Raw genomic sequence first — 27,821 nt, 5'->3', positions numbered from 1 at the left:
TCAATAATGTGAAATATTATTCTTTGTAGTCACTTGTCTACATATAGACATGTATTCAGTACTGCTTATTCAATAAAACAGGTTTTTCACATTGTGGAGAGGACATTCTTGGTAAGACCCCTACTTCTTAAAAAAAAAAAAAAAGTGATTTCAGTTCTTAACTTACATGACTAAACATCTCACAACTTGTATATCACGACTACTACAGAGCCACCTCCCCAATGTTAATGTACGTTTATCCCTCTCCCCTATTGCCCGTCCAATTCATTTTAATCTGTAACCCATAAAGACACACACACACACACACACACACAAACGAATATAAAACAATACCATCTATATGCTTAACAAACTTAAGGGTCAAAAATATAGTAAAACTTAGGAAAAAAATCATAAACAAAATATAAGAATCATAGTCATCTCTAATTCTCCTTAAAGTTAATTAATATTCCTTTTACATTCTCTAAGCCTTACCTAAAACCTATCAAAACTGCTTATCCTTAAATACAAATATTGCTGATATTTTTTCTAATTTAATCATTCAACATTTTTCATTTTTCTTAATTACTATTTCTATAGTATATTATTTTCTTTTACTTTCATTGCAAATGTCAGTATTATTCCCACTTCCACTTATATGTTCTTCTGTGGACTAACTAGTTTTCTAACTAAAAAAAAAAAAAAAGAAAAAATATATAAATATATATAAAATATTGATTATTTCACCAACATGAAAAGATGTTCTAAATTATACAGCATAGATTAAATATTAAATTAATAGTAAAATCTGGAATTATATGTATATACTGGTTAAATGAAGAGTATTTTACTTTAAATGAATTGACTTCAAGAAACCTGCTGGAAATCTATTTTAAAATATAGAAATAAAAGAGGATGAAAAATCTATTTCAGTACTTCTATTTTTAGTCTAATGTGCAATGGAACAAAAGATAACATGTTAGTTTTAATTAACTACAAAATAAAGCAAAATTTATAACAAAATATCACATTTGTTGGTTAGAATAAATTTAAGGTCATCTAACTCATCAAAATTTTAGTAAAAGGAATAGGATCATGAAACTAAAGAATATAAGAACAACAACAAAAAAAGCAAGGTGAAAAATTTTAAACATATTAATAAACATTTGAGTGGACTGTTGGGGACAGGGGATGAGGTTCTAGATTATAATGACAAGAATTAACTAAAATCCCAATTAATATTATGCTTCTCCAAATCCCTCCTTTCAACCAGATTTACTCAATCAGAAACTCTTGAAGTTTGAAAATAGATGCTCATAACAATTATTTATCTCAAACCTAGAAAGAACAAGCTTAGGTGAAAAGCACTTTGAAACTATCAATGATGAGACACAGAATAAGTGTTTTTCTTATATGTAAATGTGTGTATACACATATATAAATGCTGATCGATAAACATTTATTATATAATATCTAAAAGAACAATGCACAGCATCAGCTGAAGGATTTTCCCCTCATTACCCAAATAGAATTCCAATTATTTTAAAAATCTAGGTCATACTTATTTCTGACAAATGATAAAGTATGGAATAGTTATTTAAAGGTCAAGAAGTTAAGACTTAGGCGTATGCTTTTAGTAAATGTCCTTAATTCCAATGTCAGATATCTGGTCATCATTTTCCAAGAACACATTCATGAAGGTTTTTCTAACTAGTATTAGTCTAATTTCAATGTATACTTATTAGAAATATCACATGTTCTAGTCTTATGAAAGTATACTTTAGATGTTCAATTATTATTTTATAGGCTTGATCATTTAAAAATTGATTTGCAAATAATTTTAACTCATGTACCAAACAGAATAATTTAAAGAAAAAATAAATGAAACACATGAATTTATTCAACAAATTACAAGCATACCAACGAACTTAAACTAGCAACTAAAATTTCAGATCCCAGCAACTAACTGGCTCAAGAACAGTACAAAGTTTACCTTCAAAAAGTAGTTTCCCAGATTATACTCAGACAAACCAAATGATATTGGTTTCAAAGTCCTAAACTCAGAGGGCCATTGCAAATTCAAAATCAGTGTAGACAATTCCTGGGTTGGACTGAGACTGAAATTACCACCATAAATATATGCAGCAAATTTCCATTATTAAGTTACCTCCTCTTTACACTGCCATGATTTTGATCTTGGGGGGCAAGGTGCTACTTCATCTCCATATTTCACCTTTCATTGTATTTCTGACCTCTTCTGATTGCTGTCCCTGTTGATATCCTCATGAGACAATTCTTACATCTACTGAACTGATCCAACAACCAATTATTTACTTTCAACTGTCACCTGACCAAACTGTAAAATGGATTATCAACCCGGTTACCTACTATACAGCTTTCATCAGAATCTGTAAAAGATCATTTTATAAACTATATAAATGTGTAACCAACCTACTATATACTTGAAACTAATAATAAAATAATGCTAAAAAAATACCTTCTATTATTTGAAGTGATAATCGACTACATATAGAAGGTATTTATTTCATGAAATATTCTGGGAAGAGAGAAAGTTATAAACAATAAAATTATATTCAATTTCAACCAAAAAACTATATCCACTCATTTAAAGTAATGTAAATTCTCCCAAGCCCATAGTGTACATCCATTTCCAAAACCTCTTTATAAGTCAATGAAAATTGTGATTTTTATAAGGAAAATGTAACAATAATTGATATATGAGGATATTAGCACAGTAGCAGAGTACATAAAAATTAAGGCGACTTATAAACGGTGTACCCATTAATTAACCTAATTACTACTATTATAAAGCATATTAGATTCCAAATATTGCTTTAGCAAAACACTACTAAAAATATATTACCTTTTCTGTGAGCAGTTATGCAAATAAAACCAACTTTTAAAAATATAGCCATTTCAGAAACTTCATCTCATTACACATAGATTATAGGATCCCAATTAGAACATGTGACCACAAAATGGGAAGGAATACTTAGATTTTTTAATGCCTCTTGTAAATTCATTTTGAGAAAACAAATGTTTTATTAGTTTAGATGAGAGACTAGAAAACTGCCAAACTAAGTCTAGAAAATACTGGCTGTCGACTTAGAGCTCTTTTACACAAAACCTTAATTCTAAAGACCTAAAGAAATATGTTTAAATATACATTCCCTTGGAATCTATTATTGGTCAAATTACAGTACTTCACTAAAATCACTAACTCCCTATAGCATATCTATGTATGGATTCAGAATGGAGCTATCCCCAAAACGTGCCTCAATAGTATGCAGATTATTTTTGAGCTGAAGGCAACCTAGACTCCAAGGGCTCAAGAGAAACTTCTGCTCCACCCTTAACTATCTAGAAGAATTTAAATTAGGAGGCTGGCCCACAATAAGAGTTATCACCAGAAACAACTTCTTACCTAGCTATATGGCAGGGCAAACTAATAATAATTGAATATGTGTTCTCCCTGCAATTAACTTCTGAAGCTCCCAAGGTACCTTACTTACCTCACTCCTAGCTCAGAATGTCTTATATATCTCAATTTCCGTTTCTGCCTCTGAAGCTCTCATGGGTGGGGCAGAGAGAAGGCTCTGGTGCTTATGGGGGGTTCTCATTCATACATATATAATTAAATTTGGTTATTTTCTCTTCTCTTGCTAACCAGTCATATGTCTAATTATTACACCAGACAAAATAATCTCAAGGGTAAAGAAGCTTCTTCCTCTCCACACCTGGAACTTTTTAATAAAGACTGTCATTTTAATTCTTACAGCAAAGACAGCTGAAGTACAATTTATAAGACTAGAAGAATTTAAATCTACTTTGATTCCCCTATACTAGAAAAGACCTCTACTTTTGAATTTTTCAGACTTCTGAGAAATATAAGGCTAAAATTAGTTGTATTATACTAGGATTTAAAATTACTCCCTTAAAAATTTCTCATCACTAGATGCTTTTCTAAAAGCAACAATAAATATAATACCTCCACATCTGGCCAAAAAAAAGGAACAGAGCCTGTGTTTACCCACCCACCTGAAACAAAGGAAATAAAATATATTAAACAATAGTTTTTAGGACATTTGATATCAGGAAATAAAAGACAATGATGCCAAAGAGACCAGAAACCAATGAGGTGAGCCTTACAATTGCTCTATCTTACTGTCTCGAGAGAGAGTCAAGGCTGTAAAGACGTTTTTAAAACTTTATTACTAGTCTTTTCCAATTTCATTCTCAATTTCAAAATTTTCAATTCAATTATTCAAATTTACGCTTATTGTCCAAGTCATCCAAGGCTACAGAACTTGGAATTACACATAGAATTTTAACAGGATCTAATAAGTATAGGTTGTAATAACATTAGCATACTGATTTAGCATACTGCTTATGAAATCCAATGTGGCAGTAGGCTTATTTTATATCTCGAGGTAAATTTATTATTAAAATTTAATTTTTAATTATCCACTATTAACCTTATATTAACTCTGCTCCATACTATACTTTTCCTTCGTAAACTTCACCATATATTTCTAATTGATCATATTACCAAAATTAATGCACATTATTATAATCTTATCCTCTTCTATTCTCTAAAGCAGTGTTTCTCAAACTTTAATGCACATATCGGTCACCTCAGGATCTTGTTAAAACTCAGATTCTGAAACTGTGTGGAATGTGACTCTAAGGTGACACTATTAAACTCCCAGGTGAAGCTGATACTGCTAACACAGGAACCACACTGAAGAGCAATGGTCAGTAATAAGCAACCTCAGAAGAATTACCTTGCTAGGGTTACAAGGGAGGGTGTCTTTTTTTGACAATAAACAATTAGAAACTGTGTTAATTTGAAAATAATGACATCAACTACTTATCATTTAAAAACTCATGTACTTAATGAACTTAGAATATTTTTTAAATAATGGCATAAATACAGCATTTATACATAATTATGCCACGTATACCATTATATACCATCTTTGGCGATGAGGTTCAAGTAAGAGACTAAGTTATCTAAATGTCAATTATATTTAAAGGCTATGATCAAAATAGCCTCTACAACTTTACTTAGTTATTCTATTGAAGTACTTAATACCCAACTTTGAGCAATCTTCCTTTACAGTGTTTCTAGGGAGCAGAGGTGTATAGATGTCAATGTAAACAAAGCTAACTCCATATTTGCATGCCCCCTAATTTCCTTCTAGTTTCCATGCTAAGGACTCTAACCTAATTAGTGAACACCTCATAACGACTAGCTATATCTTGTAAACTTATACAGTATAAGTACAAAGATTCCTGTCAGGAAAGGGCCAGAATAACGTAGCAACCGAAATATCAAACTAGGTGTTGGCATCAAGTCTAAGCAATTATCCATCATAAGACCACTGGGAAGTGTGGTTCCTGGTTTGTACTGCATTCTGTGTCCATTTGTCTTGTCCATCATTAGTAGCTTAGCTGTACTATACAGTATGAATGGTAAATCCGTTTTTCTTTTTAAATATAAAAGACAGAAATAGTAACAAAACTGAATTGTTATAATAATGCATTAAATGGGAAAAGTACGTTTCTGAAAAACATTTGGGAAAAGGTTTTAAAAAATAAACTCAAGTACAGGATAGATATAGAGAAAGCAGCGTAAAGAATAAATTCCGAATAAGTTTTTTTAGCTTCAGTTTTGTGCCATATTTAGCAGTAAACCAGCACATGAGTAGTAAAATCTGAAAATACAGCCAGTTGATAATCATGAAAGTTCTGTTAAATAATTGTTTTAGCACAAAATTAAACACAACTAAACTGCTATAATAGAAAAATGTTAAGCCTAAGCAAGTCAGGAAAACTTGTTATTAATAAATGCAGTGATTTGCAAAGTGTCCTCAAACTTTAGCATGCTTCAGAATCACTAGGAAGGCTTATTTTTTTTTTTTTAATTAAGAATTAATTCTTGGGTCAGTATGGCCCAAGAATGTCCATTCTAACAAGCTCCTGGTAATGCTGAAGCTGCTGGTCTAAGGAGTACAGTAAGAATCACTACGTTAAACCAATGTCAGTACCAAAAAAAAATACCTACTCTACTTGCCAGCTACCTGTGCATGTCAGCCCTGGCTCCACAGCAAGAGATGTGCTCAGCCTTGAGTGATATTCACAATGTCTGGCACCCAGATGACTTGCATCCTACTTCACAGAGAGAAGTGAAGCCACGTTGCATAAACCTCTTCATTTCTCACTCCAAATTATCTGCATCCACACTGATTACCTCTAGTCTTCCTGATCCAGAGGTATGTGTCCTGCATGGATCTGAGGTCACTCCTTTACTTGTGTTCCAGGAATCTAATCATTCTTGATTAATTATTTAGCCCTCCACTACCCCGCCCTCACATCTTCATCTTATTTTACTGGCTCCTGCTAATGTTCTTCCTATGGAAAACTTCTAGTCCCTCCTATTTTAAAATATAAAACAAAATAAAAAAACACTCCTCCTTTGAACTTATATTTACTTCTAGTTAACTGTGTTCTCCCTCCTCCCATTCTTTTAAAGGTAATCTGTCTATTTTGCTTGTTTACCTTGAATTCACTCTGTAACCAACATTCAATCCTCCATACTTACCACTCAAAATTGTTCTTGACAGAGTAAAAATGAACTAGAAAATCTAATGGATACTTTCTTGCCTTTACCTCATTTGAACATGAGATTTGGTACCATTAACCATTCGCTTGTTAAAATTTTTTCCTGAGACACCATACTCTCTTAGTTCTCCTCATACCTCCCTCATGACTTCTCAGCCTGCTTCACTGGTTTTCTTCAGAACTGTTTTCTCTGGCCATCTAGTCTCTTCATTCTACATTGATTATCTGGGTAATCTTGTCGACATTCACGATTTTAACTATCAGTTTACATGTTTCTAATACCTATTATGGATTCCTCTCTCCTGAACCTTAAATGACATTGCCAAGGATCTCAAATACCATGTGTCTAAAGTTGAACTCAAGTGTACCTTAATAGAGTTCTGACACCCGTATTCCTAAAGCCAATGTATTCATCAGTTGCCTACGCCAAAGACATTCCTTATACCCCAGCAGGCATTTCACCTTCTAAAATGTTTGACTCTAACCCCTTCTCTCAATTCCTTTTAACGCAGTACTAGCAGCCTTTCATTTTCTCTTCCAAATTAGTACTTTCATAGCCTTGATTAGGCTTTATTCCAAGACTTACATTTTAAAAACCTTCAGCACCAAATTCTTTCTACACTATTGTGTGTTATCTTTCTAAGTGTAGATATGCAGTGTCTCACATATCTGTATATTATACTTCAATGCCTCCACATCTCCTAGAATTTAAATGTCAAATGCTTCAAATAGCATTTCAGACCCTTCGAGCCCTAGCTTCCATTTATACCTGTCTAGCTTCACCTCATGTTAATCCCAACAGAACCTCAAACATGCAAAAGGCCTTATTATTTGAAAGTCCCTGAACTCATTATTTTCAAATTGCTGTACCTTTGTGAATCCTGTTTAATGCACTATGATTAGTAGAAAATTAGAGTTTATATTTATAAAGTGCTTAAAACAGTGTCGGTCACACAGAAGTACTACATAAGAGTTTGACAAAATTAATCAATCCATTATTTATTTATTATCTTTATAGTGATAAAAAACTATATGTGAAATATGTATATATAATCACATGTAAGGCTAGTTAACCTACTCATTAGGTTAACTACTTTTTTTTTTTTACATTTTTACCTTCTTAAATATAAAACTGCTAAAAAAAGAAAAAAAGTTAAAAACCTACCAAAACTTATAGAGAGCTAGTCTCAATCTGCAGTTTTAACCCATATTAGGATCACAAAATCATTAGAATCAAAAGAAGCTATAGAGAAAAAAATCTGCTCTTAATTTCTCAAGATGGGTAGCAGGGAAAAGGGAAACCACATCGGCAGTGATTTCTCTTAATAAGAAATGTTCACTGCTGTCAACCTATTCAATTTACATTCCTAACTGCTTCTTGGCTAGAAAGTCAGAACATACATCTTAGGGATATAAGGAAGCATCATTTTCAGGTTTTGTTTCAAGCATATTGTTTGTAATTGGTGTTTTGAATAATGTTTGAGAAGGGTAATTTTTTTTAATTATATTTTATTATGTTAGGAACATTTAATGTGGGATCTACCCTCTTAACAAAATTTTAAGCATATAATACATTATTGTTTGAATATAGATACAATGTTGTATAGTAGATATCTAAAGCCTAGTCATCTTACTTAGCTAAAACTTTATGCCCATTGATTAGTAACTCCCAATTTCCTTCTCCCCTCAGTGCCCAGAAACTACCATTCTACTTTTGAAACTATGAATTTGACAATTTTAGATACCTCATATAAAAGGAATCGTGCAGTATTTGTCTTTCAGTGACTGGCATTTCATTCAGTATAATATCCTCAAGGTTTACTGATGTTGTCACATAGTCCTTCTTTTGTAAGGCTGAATGTAGATTAGCACATTATCTTCAGCCATTCATTGGTTGATGGACATTTAGGCTGTTTCTGCATCTTGGCTAATGGGAATAGTGCTGCAGTGAACATGAGGTGCAGATATATTTTTAAGAATCATTTATTTCAATTCTTTTGGATAAATACCCAAAAGTGGGATTGCTATATCATATGGTAGTTATATTTTTCATTTTTTGAGAAACTTCCATATTGTTTTCCATAACAGCCCCACCATTTTGCATTTTCTACAGTAGTATGCATTTCTGTACACGAACAACAAACCACATGAAAACGAAATTTAAAAAACAATTCCATTTATAATAGCACCCAAAATAATAAAATATTCATATAAACAACTAAAAAGGGAAAGACTTGTATATTGAAAACTGCAAGACATTAAAAAAAGAATACTGAAGAAGACATAAATGGAAAGAATCTCATGTTCATGGATTAAGACTTAATAATGTTATAATGTCCATAATATCCAAAATGATCTATAGAATCAATGCAATCCCTATCAAAATCCCAATGGCATTTTTTTATGACAACAGAAAAAGAAATTCTACAATTCATATGGTGCCACAGAAGACCACAGTCATACTAATCCTAAAAAGGTAGAATAATATTTTCTTTCAAATGTTATTATATTTAATTTAAAGAACAAGTAAAAACATTAACTAGATCCGGTAAATTGTGTATGCCTTATACCCAAGAAATAATATGTCAAAAAAAAAGCAACTATACGAGTGTATGAATAATGGTTCTTACTTTTCCAATTTCAACTTATTAAAAATATTTTATGCCATTAATAAACACAATAACTTTAATAGGTATTGCAAATTTTAGTGGGGCAGCACAGCTACCATACATGCATATTCTTCACAAAAGAACTGACCTCCCAGATAGGGAGAAAATTCACCTTAGTACTACAGATACAAATGGAATAATGAGAAAAGAGGGCACACCAATCTAGACTCTTAGATCAACCCTGGTCTTTAGTGGAGAGAAAGATTTCACAGTTCTATCAACCATATCCTTGCTAGTTTGGTTTTGGAAGATTCTACAGTATATCAAAGTTGAATTCTGATACTATCTATGTTAATAATAGTTCGGAAGCCACTGGAATTAGGGGATGAGTAGAATCTAAAATTAGGAGAGAAATAAAAAAAGTTCAGGTTCATCACCAACTAGTTCATGGTATTATTAGGTCACTTAGCCTCCCATGTATTAACTTCATCATGTCAGATGGATAAAGTTATCTCTAATATGCTTTCTAGAGTCAGGAATTCCAGAATGGCTGCGATAGGAGTTTGACAGACCCTCTTCCTCAACAAAACAAACTGGAACTGGTGAAAATTAACTAAAATAATCGATCTTTTAAATTCTCTGTAAGCTAACTTAATGGCATGACAAAAAAAAAAAAAATTAAGAAACATTTATTCAAGATAATCTGAAGAACCCTGGTAAGAACAGTGGAACTTTGTGGCACTTACGCCAGAAAGGCAATGTGTTGCGGTTCTATTCTGTGCAGATGAGTCAGAGAAGGAAGAGGAGAAAGCTCCCTTCCCCTGCCCTGCCCCTCACAGGGGCATAACATGGAGGTTCCATACTCAGAGGCGCAAGCTGAGAAAATCAGGGGCTACTATCCTCTTCTAACTCCTAATCACAGAGTGATGTTACTCAGGGAGAAATAGGCACCATCTCCCCCAACCTCAGCTCAGAAACAGTTCAACAAAGGCTCTGTCAGGAAAAGAAACAAGACATGAGACCTAGCAGCTCATAGCATTGTCTGAGGTATTATGTAAAACCATAGAGATTATATTGGCAAGCAATTAGAGAGAAAAAAAAATAGATACTGGAAGCAGCAAGAAAAACAATACACCAGTCATAAATGTAAGAGAGATTCAGGGAAAGAGACCCCCAAAAAGAGCTTTGCAAAGATTACACTCCCCCTAGAGGTCAGGAACACCGCACACGCTTGCACAGGAACAACCTGAAAAAGCGCTTGCCAACTGCTAAGCCCTGGCTAAATGCAGGGCAGACGTTTAAACTCCCGGAACTTTGAAAACATCCCCAAAACCACACACAGATCCATTAGCAAGGGTGGAAAATTTACTGAGTCTGGGGTCTTAATCACACACCCTCTAACCAATCACTGGAATTCCTAGAAAGCCAGGCTTAAAAATAAAAACGAGGACAAAAAATAAGCATTAAAATCAGAGGTTAAACATTGCAGGGGAAAGACTCCAGAGAATCAATCCAGGCAAGCTACTAAACAAATAAAAACAACAACAACAATGAGCTGGAGGCAGACTCCAGAGTTGCTTAAATGTCTAAAATCCAGTCTTTAACAACAAACATGCATAGAAACGACAAAAAGCGCAATCCTTGCACAGGGGAAAAAAGCAGGTGAGAAAAACGCTGCCACTGGATGGGCCTACATACCGAACTTAACTTCAAAGTAGCTATTATAAATGTGTTCAAAGAACTAAAAAAAAAAACAAAACATGTTTGAAGAATTACAGAAAAAAAGTATGACAATAACTCATTAAATAATAGACAAACTATAAAACATAGGCAAACGAAAATTAGAAAGTTTGAAACATGCTTTCTACCTCAAAAAAATCTAAGCAGTAGCCAACTGTCCTGACGTGATTCACGTCTTTAATAAAACATTATTTTGATTATTAACTCTACAATCCACTGTGTAAGACAAAAAAATTTCTTTTTAAAAATATCTAAACAAAAATATACCACTTCTGTTGTTGTTAAGAAATAACATTATTCAGGCTATTTGCATTAGATGTGCTCGGAATAGCCCTATTTATTCTGTACTGCCGTGGGGTAATTATCATCAGCATCCCCTTTCCTTCCAGAATGTATCAATGATTTGGTCATCTAGTTATATGTATGTTTCCAAGTTATTTATAAATATTCCATAATTTCATTGCCAATTTAAAAATGGTACTATGAATTTTTAGAAATGTAAGATAAAGTTATAGATACTCAAAGTGGTAAAAATGCTCTTCCCTATAGCATGAAAGTATCCTCAACCTATTTGGCTGCACAACTAAAAAAGGTGTTAGAACAACAAAACAAAAAAAGAATTTATAAAAACTAATTCTTATCCTCCAAGGAAAACAACAAATTTAATTTAGCTCAATTTTCATACCCTGATATTTTGAAAAAGCACTGGGTTCCTAACTACCTAGCAAAAGGAAGCTGGTCCATCGACAAAAGAATGCATAATTTAATCTCTCACAATTAAGCTAGCAAGAGTTCTGCACACATTATTTGAAAACTGATCTGTTGTTTTAATACAAAACCTTTATTTAGAAAAATTTAAATGACAACTTTTGTGCTAAGTGGGTTCAATGAATAAGGAATCAAAATATATTAGTAACTTTTAAATTTCGACAGGGAAAAAATACTAAAATCAGTCTCAAAATCTGAAATGGGTACTCTTATTTAGTTGCCATTATATCCATTTTCAGTTAATACGTATTTTAATAAATAAATCATAGACTTCTGATTCACTTTTATAGCTTTTCCTAGATTAAACGCTCATTTTAATCTAGGGTATAAAAGTTTTAAAAGTCTAAAACATGTATCATTTCCATGTTTTTACCTGTAAAAGAATTATATATTTGCAAAAGAAGTATACTCCAAAGGAATTTTAGAAATATATATTAACCTCTTAACTAATGTAATGAAACGATATATGTACACACGTATATTAAAGTTCTTAATATTTCAGTTAGTTGCCATGAAAAGATTCCATTTCACATAAAAAATGATAAGTATAAATAATAGTTGTAAAATAAAATCAAAGTATTATAGCTCGGTAGTTTTATATCACACTGGCCACTTTACAAGAAAACCTTAGTCCTTTTTAAACAAAGTGTTAAGAATCAAACACATAAAAAAAAGACCTTTACAAAAGTCCTATCATTTCTAGAGTATATGTGTATATACAAAAATGTGTGTATATATACAAAAATAATTCAATTGATTGAATTTGTCCCCCAAAATATGTATTTTAAATGGCAATGTAGTATATTTTTAAAAATCACTAATTGCTTTTGATGAGTAAGCTTAAAGTAAATATACAATTTTTCTATTCAAGAAAAATTTAAATAATAACTATTCTTTACAAAAAAAAATTAAATTGCCTTTTCCCTTTCAAAAAAAAAAAATTAAATATTATAACACTAGGATGCTTAGTTCCACAGCATGAGACATTCCTTACAACTAGAAGTATGAAATTAGACTTGTTTATTAGGTTCTAATTGGTAGATCCATCTCAATGTTTTCCAAGTGATACCTAGATAAAAGCCCATTTTGCACAAAGTATAAATTCTAGCTTAAAATAATGTTTGATTCAGCTATTTCTCTAAGGTGGTTGCGATGAACTTAGTATCTGTGTCCCCCTACTCTAAAATTCACATGTTGAGATCCTAACTCCCAACATGACAGATGGTATTGGGAGGTAGGGTCTTCGGGAGGTAATTAGGTCATAAGGGTGGAGGAGCCATCATGAATTGGATTAATGCTTTATAAAAAGAACCCCAGAGTCCTCTTCCCCTTTTAAAGACACGTGGGGATAAAATGAGAATTCAGGCATCTGCAACCCAGCAGAGGGTCTTCACCAGAACTGGACCATGATGGCACCCTGACTGGACTTCTAAGCCTCCAGAACTGTGAAAAATAAATTTGTTGTTTATAAGCCACCCAGTCTATGGTACTTTGTTATGACTGAGACAATGGTATAAACCCTTCCAAATTCAAGAGGAATGAGACAATGTTAGTTACAAAACTGGCTCTACTTCTTATGGAAACATCTATGAGTAAAAACCCTAAGTAAACTTTATGAGTCAGAGTTATCAGAAGAATTGTCAACAAATAAATTACTCTCATGGGATTAGGAGACAGCCAAATGCTTCACTAAATCATATCTATCTTCCAGGCCAACCTTAACCTACCTGCTAAAAGTAGAAAAGAAAAGAGGGCATAGAGGTAAAGAAGTGGAGTACCAGAGAAAGAACAATGCCTCTTGACAGTTTTATAACCCATACTCATTAAATGTATTTATATTCATAATCATAGTTGTATCCCTTTCGGTAACAACAATGCAGAAATCAGCAGGTTAAATCTCCATAGATCTTGATGGTGGGAGTGGAAGATTCGAGAGATGGATGGAGGGAGCTAGCAAGTATACAAAAAAAGCTAACAATCACTATGAAATGGATTAACAATCTGAAAACCAGTTAGGCTCCCTTAACAGGAAAACGATGAATTCCCTTACTAAGTCCACCTAAGCCTGATAAAGGATTCAAAAAAAGACTGTAAAAAGTTCCAGGAACAAAATATAAGCCAAAAATGGCAAATGTAAATAGCTAAAATACCTAAGGATTGGCTTCATTCTGTAACTGTACTGTGAAGATGTTATTCCCCTCTCATATTTGGAATTGCCAGAGAAGTTGTAAGATGGCATGCAGAGGAGAGGCAAATATCCAATTTCTGCATGTCTTGTGACAGCTTCTCTTCCAGAATATCTTTTCAATAATGTTTGAAAAATAAAAAGTCTAGGAAACTAGAGACAGGGTTTCTCTTTGGGTCGGAGGACAAAGTTGTTTCCTAACCAGAAAAATAAAGACAAATCTCCTGTAGGACAAAGGCTGGACAGATTTTCTAGCTCTCCTCTTAAAAGATTGAGGTTTCCTTAACTCAGGGTTCCTCAGCTGTGACACAGCCCTATTGAGTGCACAGCACCCAGCAGAGCCCACCTCCGCATCATCCTCACAGGATGTGAGGGGAAAAGGAGCCCATCTGAACCCGAACATCCTGCTGTGGCTGGAGTTATAAACTACCTAAATCCATTTAGGCTCCCTGTCTCCTTACCAGCAGAATCTATGAAGCCAACCTAGCAGCTGCCATCACACTGCTGTTTAAGAACTGTTTAACTGCTTGACATATACAAGCCCTGCATGGCTGAAGCTGGTAATAACTTTAGATGCTGACTCTTTTGGAAGGCAGCATACCTATGATTCTCATTTCACGAAGAGAATAATCCTAGGCTCCCCTGGGGTGACTTGATAGTGTGCCAAGAAAAACATGGTATACCATCCTGAAGCAACAATTATACTCAACAACTGAGACAATTATATTTTGAAAATTAAAAAAATAATAATAATGGAATAGAAAATAAAGTTTTCAGAATGTTTTAATATAAAATAAAAGATCAAGAAGACATTTTGAATAATCAAGTGGCTTCATGCTGTACCTCCAGATTCCCAGAGGTATGTATTTGCTCTTCAACCTTCATTATGAGAAGCACAATAGTAGTTAATTAAGAGGAACGGCCTGAAAGTCAACGATGTACCTAAATAATGGCACAATTGCTAGCTGCATGATTTGGAGAAAATTACTTCAACTCTCTGAACTGTAAAAGTGGAAAATTCTCCAGTAAGCTAGTCACAAAGACAAGACAGGGAATGATATCTTCAAGCACCGACTCCCAAAGAAAAAAATAATATCACCGCCAGGATGCAGATAACAGAACTGTCTACCAGGCCCTGTTTGCTACAAGATTTAAGACTCCTCCAGAAACAACATTTTTGCACCAGACGATAACAGCCAACTTCTGCTTCTATAATCTGCTTAATGTATAACTAGGGTGTAGTTTTAGAAGATGTCCTGTGCAAAGATGTACTAATGGCTAACTTCTGCTTCTGTAAACCTGCTTGCTTGTTTGATGCGGTTTTAGGCTTTATAAACTACCTCTTCTGGAAGCTTGGGGCTGATTCTCTAGTGGGGAGAATCAGTCACCAGCTGGCTAATAAAGGCTCATAATTAATCTCAACTGGCATCGTGGGTCTTAGATTTGAACATGCCACAAGAGAACCTCATCTATAAAATTAAATCACAGTAGGCTGTTGTGTTGCTTTGATGAAGATAATATATATAAACAACACTTAGAGCATGTATTTAATAAATGGTAGTTACCATCATTGGTTTATTATAAATTATGTTGAAACATACCAACAAAATGTAAATATCACTCCTTGTTTTAATTAATTCTAAATAAGGGCATGTTTTAAAAATAATTCCAAATTTCTTCTTCCAAGCATGAAACTACTAGTAGTTTCTGCTCAATGAAAAGACTGAGTTTTTCTTAGGTTAACAAAGCGGGAGGTGGGGGGCCAGGGCATAAGTCTGCATTTGAATTTATGTATTTCATATGCTATACACTTACTCGCAACATATTTCAAACCAAAGAATATAATCTTTTAAATAATTTCCTTCAAGAATCACTGGGAAGATCAGCTGTCATTCAATAGATAGGTTTCAACACTTGATGTATATGTGTGGTGTCTGTGTGTAAAAAATATTGTTTTAACACCAGGAAAGACTAAAAGATGCTAAAGTGTTTTCTGAAATAAATTACTTTAAAGAGAATATACATTATGTGAGCAATCAGAGTTTCACTATACTGAGAAAATTACTAGTACAATGATATAGACAAGCTCTAAATAATAAATGAGTAACAATAATGTGGGTACTTTGTTTATATCTATACATTCTTTTAAGAAAATTTTTCCACCAATGTTTTGTATATATAATCCAAATTCATTATTTATAAACATATGGATGCAAATAAGCCTCTATTTTTAATGAAAATGAGTTGCTTCCTAATTGATGAAAAGACAAATAGCACAGTAAAATTCTAAAAGTTGAGTTTAAAAATTAAAGAACTAGGCAGCACTAAGCAACTAGAGAAACATACAAAACCCTTGTGCAGCATCAAATGGATAACAAATCAAAAGTGTAACACAGTGTTTAAATAAAGAGAAATTTCTAACGGGACTCCTATACAATCATTCTAATCAGTCAACAAAAATGCATTAAACTCAACTGTGTTTCCATTTAAAACCCTTCTGTCCCATTTCTAACTAAGGTGACCATATGTCCCAGCTAGTCCAGGGACAGTCCCAATTTATTCCTGTTATTGCACCAAAATGATTATTTGCACCTTTTTTTCACTCTCAAATGTCCTGATTTGGACATTACATGGTCACCCTACTTCTAACTACCTAGCTCCTTCTGGCCTTTGCCCTGCTCTAGATGTCGGGATAATTGAACAGATATTATGAGACAGATTAAATAAACTTTATGTATATGTATTATGTGGTTTCATTATGATTATGCTAAAGTTTATCTCAAATTCATATGGTAAAATTTCCTGATTCTCACCTCAATTAGTCTAAATTTAAGAAGTATATATTTTGTATGAAAATAAATTGCCTATACATTTTCCAACAAGTACCAAGAAAAACTAAATAAATGAAGATAGAAGAGTACACAAATGAGTAACTAAAAGAATTAAGTTGCTCCTTTATCTCAGAGTATTGCTAGCACAAATACAGAAGTATCTAGGACAAAAATATTTCAACGATTTAATTGTAAGGGTGCAAATAAACTTCTCTTTCATATTCTTAATCACATAAAATAGGAATAAAAGAAATTTAAAAATTGAATTATAATGATTTCTCAAAATGTGTTCATTCAATGCATAAGTAATCATACAATACTCTTAAAAAATGATTTACCAAAAAAGCTATCAAGTCTAAAGCAGGTCTACATGGAAATATTAGAAATTACATCTTCCTGAATATTTAAGAAAGTAATCAACCAAAGGGATTTACCAGAAAACATGAGGTTAAAGATTGGAATGAAATAGGAAAAAAACGAAGGACACGATAATCTCCATTTACCAAAAACTGAAAAGGTAAAACACATAATAAATTTTAACCAAATTAACCAATTTGAATTTACTAAATATTTTAAATTCTGTATTATCTTCTTAAGGAAAGCTGAAAGAAATACATGGCTTCATTTATCAAAACGTCTTTAATTTAAAATGACACAAGCCTAACGCAATCTGACTTGGATGAAAAAGAACTGTATGCGTATATATAACAAGGAAGGCTGGAGACTGATCTAGTTTCAGGGATGACTGGATCCAAGAACTTGCCACAGAAACTCCAGGACAACAATGGTGTTTATATGTTTTATTTCTGTATTGGTGGCACCTAGATCAAAGAATGACATAAAACTAGTACTCAAATATTTACTGAATTAGTGAAAATCTCTTTCATTTATCTGCTTAGCTTCTGTGCATCAGTTTTTCATGCCAGAATTGATAAGCAACCTAAAAATCACATTCTTCTAATTTCACATGCCAATTAGCAAGGTAAACTTGATGCTAGTCACTTAGAAGAATTTCAGTGAACGACTCTAAATCACTTGCCCAACTTTGTGCCAAATATCACAAGTGGGATGAGTAGTTAGACTAGCCTAGCCTGGTAATACATACTTACCTATATGGTCATAAAGGAGAGACAATTAAGAAAACAAAGAGGAGGGAAAGGAGGGGAGGCCTACAGAGAACAAAAATAATAGCTAACACACATTAATGTGACCTTCCTTACCAGCAACCTAAACACAAACAAGCCATTCAACTCAGCAATTTCGTAGCAGTTTTCAGTCCTGCATATGCCATAGTAGATGCTCCTTATCCAAGTACTCAACCTGTACACACAAAAAATACAAAGATACATAGAGAATTGTTTTATATTCACTAATGCCCAACCATTTACAAAGTAGTCCCTATGCAGAGATCCATTTCTATTTCACTCTAGCAACTATCCCAACATACCATGTCACACTATGTTTTGGTCATTTTCACATTCTACTGCAATCTTACGAATGGCAATGGATTCTGACCAACTGATTTTAAAAAACGATCCAGGAGAATCATTCAAATCATACACAAAACCATTGACAAATGAGGACCTGTTAGGATTATAACAACTAATATGAAAAGAGAAAAAAAAATGACACTAGGTACTTCAAAAAAGAATGATGTGAGTATCAAAGAATTGAAAGATGCCCCTGAGAAAGCTGGAAAACCTATTTTTTTAAAATCACTTCTAGAATTATGCTCCAAAAGTTAAGCATTAACTGAAGATATCCATCATGCTATCATATAATTTTATTGAGAAAAATCACACCAAAAGTGATCAGCATGTATTCATTCATTATTCATTCTAACAAAGCATTATTACTTGCAATTAAAAGTTACATTTTAAGCATATGATCAATTGAATAAAAATTCATAATTTTGATTTAATTATGTAGATAACCTCAAAAGTTTTTTTCACTTCTATGAAATATTGTCCATTTTAACTAGACTCATACACTGGCCTCCTTCCAAGTACTATTTAATTTCAGATAAGGGGGTGCCTTGTAATCTTAAGAACTATTTGATACTCTTCTAAGTATTAAACAAATAAATAAGCACCTAATCTGGGCAAGATACTGTACAAACGAGAGATAGGAAGTTGAATAATATAAAAGATATTGTGTTAATGTTTGAAAAAATAAAAAATATGCTAGGAAACCACTGGGAGAGTGATTAGTGGTGGCTAAAGATATGAGAATATTTTTAATGGAAAAAACATTGATTTTAGTGCTCTTTTGAAAATAAAGTTTCCCCTACTGCCTGAAGTATTTTTCAATTCTTCCATTACGATGAATGATAAGGTGTGAGAGATGAAAGCCATCTTTGATCTAGCTTAACTCTAATTTTTTTAACTGACAAAAGTATTATGACCCAGAAAGATGGAGTGGCTTAACCAAGAAAACAGAGTTAAGAAAGCTATGATTAGAACCTTTCCTATGGATTCCCAATTGGCCACTCCATTGTCTTAGCCAAAAGCAGATACGAAAGCACCCTCTCAGCAACGATTACTAAGCAAAGACCAAAAGAGAACACAATGCAAATTAAAACAAAATACAATGCATATTACGACTTTCATGAATATGTCGTCCATGAGACAAGCTAAACAAGTATATTTGTCTAGTCTGAGACATACTTGATGGAAAAAGTAGTGAACTTAGATCAGAAGATCTAAGTTTTTGTCCCTTTGGCAGAAAAATTCTTGAACTTAGGTTGTCTCATCTTAAAAATGGTAACAATAACACTTGCTCAAAATAATTCTATGAGAAATGTGAGACTATGGTTGTAAAACTGTATTCTTGAAAACAGCAGCCACTGAGATTTGTTTCTGAGCCCTAAAAACAATTTAAATGTAATGATGAAATTATACGGGTAATCAAACTGTTGCATCCCATATGAGGAATATATTAAAGAATAGCTATTGAAGTCCATGCATTAGTCTAGATAGTGGCAAAAGTAGACAGGAATACACTGTTTTAATATGCAAACAGTATCATCATCTGATAATTCAGTCCAGAGAAGAAATTGAGAATGCAAACCAGTGAGGCTGAGATAATGATTTTTTAATAAATGATGGATGCAAATGTTAGGAGTCTCTTTTCCTTACACAATATATTCATGAATGTAAGTACAGAAAATACTGCTCTAAACCAGGTGTGTTTAAATACACAGAAAGAGACATTTTAGTATTTAGTTTTCGACATCTCTATTATTAAAAGTAAACTAGACTGTAGTGCCATAGCACCAAATAGAGCCCCAAAACTGATTGACTTTTATCTATACAATACTCCAGAGCAGAATCCAGTCATCTCCTCCACACAGCCATTGACACCTAGGCTAATGGCTGCTCTGCCATCTACAACACATGACTTTCAAGGTCACTCTTTACATTGCCCAATGGTCACACAAAAAGAGCTTGTATCAGTCAGGGTTCAGTCGGGAAAACAGAAATCATTCCATGTACTCCAAATATGAAGGTATTTAATATAGGAAATTAGAAGCTGCTTAGAGCATCATCAGGGAGTAGAGGAGAAAGTAAGGTAAAGCAACTACCGAAAATCCCAGTGAGTATTTTCAGTGATTCTCAAGAGCTCACCTGGAGTTCTTAAGAGTTCCTGAAAGTTTCCACCAAGTACCTTGGTCAGCAGCAGCTAAGTGAGTAGTTGTGAAATGTTGAACAATGCCCTACTCGACGAGATATTCACAATCTAATTCCCAGAACCTTGGAGCATGTTACCTTACATTCTATAGGCACTGTGTAGATGTGATTACGAAAAGGATCTTGAAATGAGATATATCCTACATTAGCTGAGTAGGCCCAATATAACCATTAGGGTTTTAAAAGAGGGAGGTCAGGTCAGCAATCAATAGGAGATCCACAAGGTTAGAGTGATGCAAATAAAGGATCAGGAAAAATTCAGGCTGCCTCTAGAAGCTGAAAAAAAAACACAGAAAAGCATTTTCTGAGAGCTTCAAGAAGGAACTAGCTTTGCAGACACCTTGACTTTAGCTGAGCGAAGCTGATTTTGGACTTCTGATCTCCAGAACTACCATATAATAAATATGTTGTTTTAAGCTAGTAAATTTGTGATAATCTGCTACAGTAACAATAGAACACCAACACAGTGACCTCCTGAATCTACCTCAACTATTTCTGAAGAGAAGTAGCCTTTCTCCTCCTTTTCTGCCTTCTGAATTTTAGTGGCACACTAACACAGACCCTCACAGGGAAGCTCGTGATGCAATCAATGCAGATCAGTCCTCTGAGCAGGTTGGTAGCGGTCAATCAAGAAAGCACAGGGCAAATCTTTATAAGCCAGGCAAGAGATGACATGAATCACAGTCGCATTCCATTGCCCAGAACTTTGTCACATGGCCCTCGATAACTGTAAAAGAAGCTGGAGAATATAGTCTAGTTTATATCTATGAAAAAGAAAAATTGATGTGGTAAACAACTCTGGCACACTATCAAAGAATTTAGAAAAAATATAATAAAATCTGATAAGAAATATGAAAGCCACAGTGGGAAAGCAAAAGAAGTAGCTCTCTAAAAGCTGTTGATAAATACGTTCAGAGAGCCATTGTATATGCACAAATAAAAGTGGCTATTCAAAAGATGTATGTCCCTTTCAAAACAGTATAGGATAATGCCATATAAAGTGTCAATTTTATTAAGGCATTATCTTTAAATCTCACCACTATTCTGACTTAGTAATGAGAAACGTAGACAACTATAATTTACTTTTTTTATCATACCAGTCTGTTGGCAGCTGAATGAAGGTAAGACGCTACTATGAATATTTCAAATAAGATATCACTTTATTTTTATTTTTTTTATTTTAGCAAATAGAGAAATGTTAACTCAAAAACAATATGGCTGTCTCGACTTAGGTCTATTTTCCTAAAACTCTCTATAATTAATAAGCATAATTTGGAAATGCAAGGCCCATTGCTATGAGGCTTACAGATACATTAAGTACCAACCACAAAAATAAAAATAAAAATAAACAAACTTAATATTCAAAATAATTATTTTTTTCTATTTTGAAACTGCAAGTAGATATCCGATAGAAGAATAGTGGTTTATCCCATAATGGGTGGAGGGAGGCATTTCTATAAAATTCTTAATTTTTAATTTTTAATTGTTAGTTTCCCCTGTGAAAAAGAAAGTATCTATTACCCTCCCAAACTTACCTATCAGTTTAATTGGTTCCTGAGGCTGCAAGATGAGTAAGCTCTTTAGAATAATTCTTACCATTTTTAATTATTTATTTTTGCAAATAACTATTTCTCACTACTATGCAGTTTCAGAACAATGAGCTTTAAAATCATCCTGAGGATGATTTCACTCCATCTTCATAGGCTTCAGCTGGTTCTTGTTCTTTCTCACCTTACAACAGTATTCCCTTCCCAATTGCCTTTGGACCACAAGCTCCAACAGCAAACACACAACAATATCCTTACTTAATGGGCTCCCACCATTCCATGAGGTCAAATCCCTGTAATAAATCCAGATAGATACATGTTCATCTTGTAGACCTGTTTCTCTGATGGAATTCTAACTAATACACGTTATCACTTTAATTTTATAGCCATTGCTAAATGTCTTAAATAACGTTTCTATACACTATCATAGCTGTTTATGTTGTTTATAAGCTACTATTTAAATATACATAAAAATCTCAAAGTGTAAGCTCACCCATGTTAGTAGGTAGAATTCTAAAAAAATTTGCCAGTGACACATACCCTTTATAAGATTCCCTCTCCATGAATATGGACAAGATTTGTGAATGCAATGAAACGGCACTCCCACAATTATGTTACTTTATATTGCAAAGATTTTCAGAAAGTTCCTAACCAGTTAACTTTAAATTACTCAAGAGAAATTACACTGGGTGGGCCTAATCTCATCAGGTGAGCATTTTCCAAGCAAGTGCAGTGTCAGAGAGATCCTACTGATCTGTAAGAAAGCAAACACACCTGTTTTAAACTGCTTATGGGGAGGGCCACAAAGTTAGGACATGAGAGTATCTCAAAGAACTGAGAGAACATAGCCAGCAAAAAATAAGGAATGCAGTCCTATGACTGCCAGGAATTGAATTCTGCCAAAAACCTAAATGAGCTGAAAAGAGGACCTAGAGATCCAAGCAAGAATGCAGCCTCGCCTACCTTAATTTCAGCCTGTGAGATCCTGAACAGAAAACCTAGCTATGCCATACATCTAACCTATAGAAACTGAAATTTAAAAATGGGTGGTTTCTATTCACTAAATTTGCAGTAATTTGCTACACATTGATGGAAAACTAACATACTCACAAATCACGTTTGTATTTATATCCTATTTCTTTTTTTAATAAAAGAGCTGTTTATTGTTTTGTTTGTTTTTCAGAGAATCTTATTTCTTAATGCTCATAATAGATTATTCATCTTAAGAGGAACATGTAAAATGATAAAAAGGTAATTGCCAAGCAGTTCTATTATTAGCTACAGACACTTTCTAAGAGATAAGATTATTTTAGAACATTTCATATACAACTTACAAACAATAAAAATCTCAAAAGAAATTCATGGTAGGCAATTATTCGGCAATGACACCCCTGATTATCTGAAAATGCTACAAAAAGTTTTTAATCTCCAAAATCTCTAAAGCCAGAGATTCCTGCCTAGTTGTTATTGCTACTGTATTTCCATTTCTTTCTTAGATATAAAAGCTTACTGAAAAATTGGTTTTTACCTCTATTTGTTAATGGTTTTAATAATTTATATCCAGAAATCATACAGTATTGATATTTTAATCAGAAAATTATGAATTATTCTAAATTCATACTGTCATATCACATAAAATGATTCACAGCTGAAACAGTCCATAAGAAATTTAGCTAAAGTTAATACTGTTAAAGTCTGCAATTTTTAAAATATTAAATATTGTCAAATTTCTACAAAATCATTTGAACAGAAGCAATTTTATACAACTGTGAAATACTGCATACACAAAAAATTTATGATTCATAAAAATGTCATAACATCAGAAGACTGCAGACTGCTTTGACACCTTGAAAATAGATATGAGAGAAATGAAGATTATCATTAACTGCCTAACAATTTCTCATTTTAAGACTGCACTACTGTCAACAAATCAAAGAAAAAAGCTTATGTAACATTTTCAAAATCACAACTAATTCCTTACATTTTATATACCTGTAATGAGTGTTCTCTTACTCTTTGCCAGAATCCTAGAGCTACTAAGATGGAAACCATTCATTCTCCTTAACCTTTACCCAGGGACAAGAGGAGAGCTAGCACCCTCTTTGTTTTATATCCTCCTGCTCCTTTAATAGTTAAACCTTAAAAATATAACATTACTGTGTTTAGACACTGTCATCTAATGAATTCTTCATCCTCCTATTATTCTAAGTGTTGAGTAAAGTCCATATAAACATTTTTACACTCTTTCCTTTCAGCTCCTATCCAAAAATGAACCTCAATACCATTTCTGCTGCACACTACCAGGGTCTCATCTGTATGACAATAGATAGAAATTCACGTAAGAGCTATAGAGAAATAAGCACAGAGATCCAGCCAGGTGAGCAAAGAGGAGGAGTCCTGCACCCAAAATGGAAGGAAAAGGTAACTTGCCTAAATTGATGCTGGAGGGAAGCATGTAAGAGTGGTGAGATATAGAACAGGAGCGTTAGACAAAGGCTCACCAAGAAAAAGCACTAAATAGCATGCAAATTACTTTGGACTGCATCCTAAAGGTATTCCAACAATACTTAAACAGTACTCCTCAAAGACAGCATCATTTATCAGTCTCGGGGGATATCTTTAGATTTATCTTTAGGAAAGAGGGGGAAAAAAAGACACTAGTTAGTAAAGGTTTGAAATCTGCCCGAATTCCTGCCTTTGGCAAATATATGTATGAAAATGCTCCAGTTGGTGTTAGGGACTGTAGAAGGCACAGTTTTGAGGGAGTGGGGGCGGGGGAGATGGAACAGAAACTTAGGTCCACACTTTCTTAATACATGTAGGTTATAGCTAATAATTTTCTTGTGGAAAGGATATTATAATAGCTGCTTTTGATTATGGCAGTCAGTCCACTGGAAATGATTAAGGAATTTGAGTTCTTTTTATATTATCAGAAGAGTTCATTATAGAGTAAAACAATTCTGCATAAAGGTGATTAGTTGATGTGTTAATGACGTAATACAGAAACCATCAAAATAAAGGAAGCACACGATGTACTAGAAAAGCAAATGATACACTACTAAGAATCTAGTCTCCTACAGAGTCATATCACAACATGAGTAAGGATTCAAAAATTAGTTTTTAATGACTCCAGGCTCAACTTTAGACTTCAATTGGCCTTCCCCAGAATGAAGGAATACATCATTCATGCCAAGTCCACTCTGGTACTTATGTCAGTAACATGTAAGGTCCTACTGCCCTACTTTCTAGTTCTGTTTTTCTTCCAGTATTGGGAGAGATCACAGTTTTTATACTGAGTACCACACAGAGAACTGTACATTTCAGAGATATGCATGCTCACTGAATAAAGTTTTAAAAGTTCAACTATTTGTTATTTTGCTCTTCTTTTCCTTAAGTATGTGTATTCTGCACTACCACCAAATAGTAGTACAGAGTAACTTGGAGATCTTGTGGGTTCAGTTCCAGACTGCCACCACCAATAAAGCAAGTATCACAATAAAATGAGTCATAAACTTTGCTAGTGAAGTGTCTTGCCTTCAATTCGTAAAAAACACATCTGTGAAGCACAGTAAAGAGAAGTGTAATAAAACGAGTTATGCCTGTATTAGACTCAAAAGTAGTTCTGAAAGAAAACCTTTTTTAATCAACAATTCTCTCCCTAATTTTTCATTTTTAAATATATTTTATAAAAAATATTTTAATGGAAATGTTATCGTAATTTATAATTACACTAAATTAACAAATGTTTTCACATGTTAGTCTTATAATTGGAGATGCTAAGATGTTTTGAAGATGTACGCTTTCTAGACGTCTTTTTAGGTTTTTTCAACTGAAAGTTACTGTGGTCACTGTAATCTTACTGGGAGATAAAAAATCATAATTTCCCTGCAGTCCCTCATTTTTTTTTACTGCTGTCTGCTCTGGTAATCAACAACAACAATGAAATCCTACTTTTTAATCTCCTCCCTTTCTCAAGAAAAACTATAAAATCTAAAACTCTTGGAATGTAGTATATAAATACCAAATGCTAGAAAACATCTTTAATTTCTATTTGAAAACACAGTTTTACAGTTTTAATTTAACAATGGTTCTTCTCTAAACCTCTTAGCTGAACTCCACCAAGAATTTTGTGTGGCCTACTTTCATGTTAAAATTTAAAAGCTAAAGAGAAGAAACTGAATTCAGAGTTTTTTCAGGCAAAAGGTAAAGACCAAGAGAATCAGAATTATTTTGTTGGTTGTATCGAAGGCTTTTCTTTTCACTCTCTTTACCCAACTATCAAGAAAGCTGTGGTAATATTTTAAACCTGAATTAGATTTGAGCCACGTGTGTAAAACATCAGGCAAAACCATCTTGAATTATACAGAGAATATCTTTACTACAATGATATAGAATTGGAAACCTTACATTTCCAAAATGATTTTTTTTCTGATCCTACTAGGTCGACTATCCAAGGTAAAGATGGATAACTGATACGAACTCCACAACTACTTTAGTTACTTCAACCCTCGCCCTCATCAAAGTTATTAGAGGATTAAGATTGAAATCAGATGATCGGACCTTCACAAATTTGCATAACAATGTGAGGTTACTCTCACAATTAGACACTGAGTTCGACGTAAACATACAGCTATAAAAATGAATAATTAAGAATACAGAATAACTTAAAACACATTCTCAATATGCTCTTTTGCCTCCTGAAACCGATAACGAAGGGAGCGGTGTAATGAAAATATGGCATAGTTCCTGTAGGTTTGCTACTCCCAAAGGGATTCCACACTCAACACGCCCCTTTTAGTGACTCAAGCGCCAGAAGGTCCGCCTCCAACTTAAGGTCAAAAGCGCCCCGTGTCTGAAAGGCGTGAAGTGCTGAGGCGCAGACGTGGGACACTTCGTTGTTTTAGGGGAAAGGACTGAGCTAACCCCCCGATCTGTGGGACCTAAAGGCTTCGCCTATTGCTTCGCACTGACTGGGCTCCCGCCCCAAGGCGGCCACCGCCCACGCCCGGCAGCCAGGCTGCCTAGCAACGCGGCGGGGCTGCCTAGCAACGCGGCTCGCTCGGGCACGCCCAGGGCCGCCCCAGCCCACCTTACCCCTCTGGGGAAGGCCAAAGGGATTCGAAATACCTCTTTTTTCTTCTGTCCTCCCCCGAGCTGGATGCAGAGGAGCAGCAGGAGCAGGAGAAACGGAAAGCTCCCCGTGGGCAGGTACCTCAGCCGCCGCCCCCCTTGTCTCCGGCGTGAAGGAGCGCCCTTGGCACCCATCGCCGCAGGGCAGTGTCTCCTCCACGCTCGGTAACCGTGCGCGCCCAGCTCCTACCGGCGCTCTACACCTGCCAGACCAGCCGCCGGGAGCCCCCTGCCTGTGCCCTCGTGCGTGCCCGCGGCTTCGCCAGGGACCCGTGCGGCGGCGGAGGACGCAGTGGAGGAAACTGACAGCATCCGGTTCACCGGCAGAGGGGACCTGGCAAGGCGCGGGACGGGGCAGGAAGTGGGCGTGGCGACGGAGCGGCCTCGGCGCGCGCTGCGCTTCCCGCAGTTTTCATTATTCCTTGAGACCTGCGCTGCGGCGTGTACGGTTTCCTGCTCGCTGACCTGGCTGCAATGTCCAGCTACTGAAGCCAATACTAGATTCCAGGAATATGCGGAGGGCCTGTCCAACATTTTACCTGGAGCCATGGACAGATATAATTGCCTTCTTGGTGATGGAGAAGAGCTTTGAGGACTTAGGACTTAGTAAGGACCTGGTCATTCTTGCCAAGGGCAGTCTCCGTTACCAGTGGACATTTTTAGGGACACAGCTGTGACTCACATGCTGAGCCTCTGAA

At 34.5% G+C, this 27,821-nt stretch overlaps 1 protein-coding gene across 3 annotated transcripts in view; it reads right to left on the bottom strand.

The window, feature by feature from the left end:
* Nucleotides 1–27,567, bottom strand: part of TUSC3 (tumor suppressor candidate 3) — a 151,864-nt gene extending 124,297 nt beyond the window's left edge. For all 3 annotated transcript variants that reach the window (XM_016129725.2, XM_016129734.2, XM_016129745.2), the window contains exon 1: nt 27,121–27,567. In XM_016129725.2, coding sequence (XP_015985211.1) covers nt 27,121–27,258 — 138 coding nt within the window. In that variant the 5' untranslated portion in view covers nt 27,259–27,567. The remainder of the gene's footprint in view (nt 1–27,120) is intronic.
* Between the last annotated feature and the right edge of the window lie 254 nt (nt 27,568–27,821).

Source organism: Rousettus aegyptiacus, unplaced genomic scaffold, assembly GCF_014176215.1.
Source record: "Rousettus aegyptiacus isolate mRouAeg1 unplaced genomic scaffold, mRouAeg1.p scaffold_m13_p_11, whole genome shotgun sequence".
Lineage (NCBI taxonomy): Eukaryota > Metazoa > Chordata > Mammalia > Chiroptera > Pteropodidae > Rousettus > Rousettus aegyptiacus.
Note: the sequence above shows the minus strand (reverse complement) of the source record. Positions and strands in the feature narration are given on the sequence as shown.